This window comes from Arachis stenosperma, chromosome 5 (assembly GCF_014773155.1).
Source record: "Arachis stenosperma cultivar V10309 chromosome 5, arast.V10309.gnm1.PFL2, whole genome shotgun sequence".
Classification (NCBI taxonomy): domain Eukaryota; kingdom Viridiplantae; phylum Streptophyta; class Magnoliopsida; order Fabales; family Fabaceae; genus Arachis; species Arachis stenosperma.
Window position 1 is genome coordinate 36,445,775 of NC_080381.1, and position 7,219 is coordinate 36,452,993.

The window sequence follows — 7,219 nt, forward strand, 5'->3', positions numbered from 1 at the left end:
GATTTTAAAAAGAAGATGCCCAATTGCCAAGAACATAGACCAACGCTCTAGCCAACTGAGCTATAAATTCAATGTTGTTTTTAAAGATGTATTATATTTATGGATAAAAATAAAAATTTTTGAAAACTAATGTTTTGAAAAAGTACAAGAAAAATACGAAAACACACAGAACAAGAAAAATTAAAGATCAAACAAGAAAAATAAACAAGAACAACTTGAAGATCAAGGAAGAACAAAGAACACTAAAACGAAAATTTTAAAGGAAAATATAAAATATGCAATTGACACCAAACTTAGAACAAGACACTAAACTCACGAAAAATTAAAAATTAAAAATTAATAAGAAAAAATAATTTTTTTTTAATTTTTTGAAGAGAAATTAAAGGACTCAAATTTAATGACTCTATGGCATCAATACTATATTCCTAATCTAAGCAACAAAATAAACCTTTAGTTGTTCAAACTCGAACAATCCCCGGCAACGGCGCCAAAAACTTGGTGCACGAAATTGCAATCACACTTTTTGCAATCCACACAACTAACCAGCAAGTGCACTGGGTCGTCCAAGTAATACCTTACGTGAGTAAGGATCGAATCCCACGGAGATTGTTGGATTGAAGCAAGCTATGTTTATTTTATTAATCTTAGTCAGGATATCAATAGGGTTCTTTAGCCTCGTATAAAGTAAAAAGGGCATAAAATAAATAGTTGTTACTTTAATAATGGAGAATATGTTGGAGTTTTGGAGATGCTTTGTCTGCTTTATTTCAGCTTTTCTCTTGTAATCCTCTTCCCACACGCAAGGTTCCTTCCATGGCAAGCTCTATGTAGGGTGTCACCATTGTCAATGGCTACTTTCCATCCTCTCAGTGAAAACGGTCCAAATGCTCTGTCACAGCACGGCTAATCATCTGTCGGTTCTCAATCAGGTTGGAATAGAATCCAATGATTCTTTTGCGTTTGTCACTAACGCCCAGCCTTCAGGAGTTTGAAGCTCGTCACAGCCATCCAATCCCAGAATCCTACTCGGAATACCACAGACAAGGTTTAGACTTTCCGGATTCTCATGAATGCCGCCATCAATCCAGCTTATACCACGAAGATTCTGATTAAGGAATCTAAGAGATACTCATTCAATCTGATGTAGAACGGAGGTGGTTGTCAGGCACACGTTCATGGGTTGAGGAAGGTGATGAGTGTCACGGATCATCACCTTCTCCATAATTAAGCGCGAATGAACATCTTTAGATAAGAACAAGCGTGTTTGAATGTAAAACAGAAGTAATTGCATTAATTCATCAGGACGCTGCAGAGGTCCTCACCCCCAACAATGGAGTTTAGAGACTCATGCCGTCAAAGTGTATAAAATTCAGATCTGAAAATGTCATCAGGTACAAAGTAATCCTCTAAAAGTTGTTTAAATAGTAAACTAGTAGCCTAGGTTTACAGAAAATAAGTAAACTAAGATAATTGGTGCAGAAATCCACTTCTGGGGCCCACTTGGTGTGTACTGGGGCTGAGACTAAAGCTTCTCACGTGCTTGGGCTGTTTCTGGAGTTGAACGCCAGGTTGTGACGTGTTTTGGGCATTGAACTCCAACTTGTAATCTGTTTCTGGCGCTGGACGCCAGACAGCAGCATGATACTGGCATTGAACGCCAGTTTACGTCATCTATCTTCGCGCAAAGTATGGACTATTATATATTGCTGGAAAGCCCTAGATGTCTACTTTCCAACGCCATTAAGAGCGCGCCAATTGGACTCCTGTAGCTCCAGAAAATTTATTTCGAGTGTAGGGAGGTCAGAATCCAACAGCATCAGCAGTCCTTTTTTAGCCTAATTCAGATTTTTGCGATGCTCCCTCAATTTCAGCCAGAAACCTGAAATCACAAAAAAATCACACAAACTCATAGTAAAGTCCAGAAATATGATTTTTGCTTAAAAACTAATAAAATTCTATTAAAAATTAATTAAAATATACTAAAATCTACATGAAATTACCCCCAAAAAACGTATAAAATATCCGCTCATCAGGTATCCTGGCTGGCGTTCAATGCCAGCTTCCCTGCCTGGTTGGGCGTTGAACGCCCAATGAGGGGTTCCTCACTGGCGTTCAGCAACAGGCTGCTTGCCTGTTTGGGCGTTGAACGCCCAGTGAGGGGTTCTTCACTGGCGTTCAGTGCCAGAGTCCCTAGATATTTGGGTGTTGAACACCCAGCCAGTGCTCCCTGGCTGACGTTCAACGCCAGCTCTGCTGCCAGGATGGGCGTAGAACGCCCAATGAAGACTTCCTCACTGGTGTTCAATGCCTTTTCAGCTTCTCCAAATTCGGCATTTGCCTCAGTGGAAGGAATCAAATTTAAACTTAAGCCAAGATCATATAGGGCTTTGTCAAAAATGATCTTTCTAGTAGTCCATAGGATCTGAAAGTTCCGTGGATTTGGCATCTTCCTAAGCAGCTCATTCTGAAATAGGATACTTTATTTCATCTCCCCTTAGGTCCTTCTTTTCAAAAAGAATTTATTTTGGACAGGTCGTATAGGGGGTCCCTTTTCCCAATACCTTTGCAACAGAGATATTGACTTACAGCTCCTTAAAGGCTGTTGGGCAATGAGTCAACTGCACATCTGCCTGTTCTTTCTGCACGCCTAGGAAAGGCAGCTTTTGAGGCTCTTTCACCTCTGTAAGGGCGAGCTCTGTGGCAATCACAGGCTCCTCTTGCACGCCCAGAGAAGAATCAACTGGAGATTCCTTCTCCTCTGTAGGGTCGTACTCAATGACTTTCTTAGGATCCTCCTGGTCCTTGATTGCCTTAAGTCCCTTAGTAGCATGCTTCTGAGGTTCGGCCTCCTTGGTGACAATGAGGGCTAGGCACTCTTCTCTAGGATTTACTTCTGTGTCTCTGAGAAGTGTGTTAGGGTGTCTCTACAGTTTCTGAGGAAGGTTTATCTGAAGGACTGCATTGCACTCCTTAGTAAGAGCTATTGTCTCTACTTCCCTCTAATCTCTCTTGTTTTTCAGTATTTCCTTCATGAACTTAGAGTTTTTATTTATAATTTAGTTATTATTTTAATATAAAATGGGTTTTTCGGTTGGATTATGATTGAACCGGTTTAATCATTAAATCAGTGAACCAGTAACTATAACGGTTTGACAATCGGTCCGGTTTTCAGAACCTTGGTCGAGACTAGTTTTCCAAACCTTGATTCAGATATTTGCATCTCTTATCCTTCTAACTTTCTCAGCTTCTCTCTTTACTGTAGCATTGTTTTGTTTCTTTCAGAGGCAAGGTTCTTGAACTAGAATCCTAGATTGCCGATTCTAATATTTATTGGACTGGAGAATCATCTTTCGACACAATGGTGATGTTGATATAGTGAGTAGTTTTGATTCTGTTGGTTTGGTCTGTATTACGTTGTTTTGGAACATTGATGAGCACAGATATTGCAAAATCTTTCTACAAACAAACAAAGGAAAATCATCATCTTCCTTCCAAATTCCAATTTCCTTTCCTTTACCTTGTTTTAGTATTTCCTTTAAAACAAACAGTATCAGTGCCTCATTTCTTTCTTCATAATACCGAACCATTAGAATCTAGCCTGACTTAGGGATAAAGGAAAAGAAAAAGAGAATTCGATCAAACCCCTTGCTTCCTTGATGGTCATGGCTGCGATTCGGAGTATCAACACAGTGGCAGAGGCTATGCCCCAACTCACCAAATTCTCTCTTCAAGCCCCAAAATTGGTTATCACTTCTTCCCATTTTAAATCAAAAAGGAAAATTTTCAATTTTTATTTGTTATTTTTTTAATATTATTTACTGCATGATTGGGTTAGAATATGAAAGCTTGTTTCTTAGCTTGCCTTGAAAAAATGTACATTCCTTTTTTCCAAGAATATAGTAGATTTGAATTTTTTTTTATAAGTCGAAGTTTAGAAGGAAAATTTAGCTACAAATATAAGAAAATGTTACTTAATATTAGTAAAATATTCCTGTAATTTAATAATTTATTTGACTTATGCACCTTTAATTGAATTTCGAAGGAGAGAGACTATGGAATATTGACTGTTGTTTTGTTTGGGTTTTTCATGGCTTGAACACTTTTGGTGACCCAAATATATTAAAGGTTCATTTGATTCAATATATGAAGGCCTAAAAGAGAGAAACAAATCTTTTTGCCATAGTGCACTATACACCATATCTGAAGTATTTGGCTGGAGTATAATTCACCATGGAATAGGATGAGTTGTTTGGCCTCTATTTGGTGTAAAGGTCATGAATTTTTTTTAATGTGTTTCTTTCACATACATGTTGAGAGATTAGAGATGTACATACTGTAAATACTAAATGATATTCTTCTTATATATAGAGAAAAGTAGAGAAACAAAAGAAAGAATGTTGTGTATTTAACTAGGGTATAACTGGGTTTAGTATTGTATTATTTGCGTTTCAAAGGGTGTTTTATGTTGTATCATCATTACACGATTAGAAGCTATAGAAAAGAAGGAAAGTATTATTGTTTTGTATTTTGTGTTAATTACACTAAACTCTCCTAATGTTAGCTGGTGTTACACTCTACACACGACACGTAGTGGTTAAAGGCTTTGCTTCTGTTGTATCCTTACTTATCATATTATTCTTGCATCTTGAAACATCTTTCTCTTGGAGAAATTATGCTTATTTCCCCTACTTTATCCATGATTCTTGGACTGTTCTCAGGTGGAGGTGGAATTTGCCGATGGTCGTGTATTCAAGTTGTTGGCTGAGTTTCTAAGAATAATCAGTCCTGCAGTTGATGGAAAAATTAGATCAATTGGAGGTGAAACAGTACTTGCTTTCTGCAACTCAGAATGCTTTTTCAACTGCTCCATTTGGAAAATATATCCTGAGTTTTAGTACACTTTGATAATTGAATCAATGAGATCTCTTGTCTTATTAATCTTCCTTGTTACTTCTTTTTCTGTTGTTTTGATACGACTACATTCCAATTGATCCCTCGAACCAGGTAATATCAGGGAGACGGCACGTAGGAATCATGTATGCAGAACCGGTAGTGAACTATGGGATAAGGTACATCAAACTTAGACATTAGATCTAAATTTCAGTATCTAAATCCCTCAAACTGAAATGTGATGCATAGTTGTTGAATTGGATTGTTCAAGCTTAATTTTGATGACTTGCACAAAACCGGAAGATATTCGTGGGATTATTTCTATCACCTGGGAAGTAACAAGTTTACCCTCATGAGAAATTACATCAAAACATTTAAGAAATATGGGCTAAGCCGGGATCCACGTAGAAAAAAATGATGCAGGCATCCGCTTCTTGATTGGCCAAAACTGGTTTGAAATTGTGTCAGTTGACATCATGAAACTTGTGCTTGTCGTTGGATAGCTTCATCTGTTGAAATTGAAAAACTGAATTTTGTGAGTTGGAGAATAGTGTTTCAATGAAGTATTCACTAATTATCAAAGGATGAAAGAAATAAAGGAGTGTTTTTCTTGACCTTTTTCTTTTCTCCCATTACAATTATTTGCTAGAGTCATCTGAACCATGCCAAAATCCCTATAGCGTTCATGTTTCTTATTCTGCATGACTATTTCCGTAAAATTGTTGTTATAATCTGTGTCAAAAAAAAACCAATTAAACCAATAAAAAAAACAATTAAACCAATAATTATTACACAAAGATGAAGGTGGAGAGTTTAATGAATTTTCAAATCCAAAAAGAATTCATGATAAGTAATGCATTTTCTGTACTGCCATAAAAGAAAAATAAGAACACATATTATTTGCTCATTAGAATATCTTCCATGCTAGTTCTAGTTTTTTATTTTAAATCTTACAAGATGACACATAAACATTTGTAAGATCATATATCATAAATAGTAGATTTAAAATTAAAAGTAAAATTTGTCGTTCTAATACTTTATCTTAAGGTGGATACTCCCATGATGACATCTTCACATGAAAATAGCATTGTGGACCATTAGATGAGTTGATATGTTTTACTATATATTTGATTAACCATCTAAGGGTTTACAATGTCATCTTCATATAAAGATATCATCATGTGAGTATTCCCCTTATCTCAATTCAATTAGAATTTTATATTATGAGCAAATAGTCATTTTTGACCATGAAAAATTGAAGCGTTGTCCATGTTAGTTATGATTCTAGGTGGTTGTCAACTGTCCAACGTGGTAGGTAATGATCCAACATGTCAATACTTTGTTTTAATTTAAAAATTAAATAATTATAAGTGGAATTTACATATTTAACCTAAGAAGAGAAAGCTTTAAAACATAAGACTTAGGGGAAGAGTGGTTACATGCAAAGAGAAGAGAGAGCTTCCCAACAATAGCGATTTCCATTCCAATCAATCTAACGGAGTTGTCGTTTTGAACCGTCATTCGTCATTTTGCAAGTCGGGTTTATGCAGTCGTCAGAGGCCACTTGTGAGAAGGGAGAACAATTGCAGGGGAGCAAGAGCCACTGATGGAGGAGACAACACTTGTGATTATGTAAGATAAGGTCTGAAATTTCATTCTCACTTGATTATGTAGTTCGTTTGAGTGATTTTCTACATACTCTTCATCTATGCATGTAATCGGGGTTAGGATTTGCATTGTTATTGTTCCTGATCCTCATTGCTGTACATTTTTTTGTCTACTTTTAGTTTGTAATTAACGGCATAAAACACCTCCTGTTGACCTTATTCTCATTCTTTCTCTTCACAATTGAATTTCTATCGACACTGAAACTCGCATATGATGCAGGTGAGTTCGTCATTTAGCACCTTGACATTTTCTCTTCAAAATTATCTATGGTCTCTCTTTAATCTTCTATCTTTCTGTCTTCACAAATTGGAGCTTAGGGTTTAATTTGGGTGAAGAAAATGAGAAGAAGAAAGAGTTCTTTCGAAGAAGGAATGAATAGGGAGAAGGTTTGTATGACATTATTAACATCATCTGCCACGTTGACACTTGACAGTTACCATGGATCAAAACTAATGCCCTCTCTCACTAGTTTAATATTTGGTTAGAAATGTTTGCGTAGATAGACGTCGATGGTGACAACTTTTTATATCTATAACAATATATAATACCAATACATGAGCTTGGTGTCCAACATTCTTTTCCAATTTTGCCCTCCCTAATAATCTATCCACTATATCTCAGTTATTCCATGTTAAAAAAATTTCCACTACCTTAGCTTCTC

The 7,219-nt window shown here is 36.3% G+C and overlaps 1 protein-coding gene across 8 annotated transcripts; it reads left to right on the forward strand.

Annotated features, from left to right (window-relative positions):
- Positions 1-3,228: 3,228 nt before the first annotated feature.
- Positions 3,229-7,219, forward strand: LOC130983277 (uncharacterized). 8 transcript variants are annotated; one of them, XM_057907495.1, is made up of 6 exons: positions 3,242-3,743; positions 4,719-4,818; positions 5,005-5,069; positions 6,309-6,522; positions 6,678-6,777; positions 6,876-7,219. In XM_057907495.1, exons 2-6 carry the CDS (start codon positions 4,795-4,797, stop codon positions 6,935-6,937), a joined length of 465 nt encoding a protein of 154 aa, XP_057763478.1. In that variant the 5' UTR covers positions 3,242-3,743; positions 4,719-4,794; the 3' UTR covers positions 6,938-7,219. The 8 variants fall into 8 exon arrangements, 6 of the variants coding, with proteins under 6 accessions (XP_057763474.1, XP_057763478.1, XP_057763475.1 ...); XM_057907492.1 differs by having other exon boundaries at positions 6,427-6,522; positions 6,876-7,209; XM_057907491.1 differs by lacking the exon at positions 6,678-6,777 and having other exon boundaries at positions 3,229-3,743; positions 6,427-6,522; positions 6,876-7,207.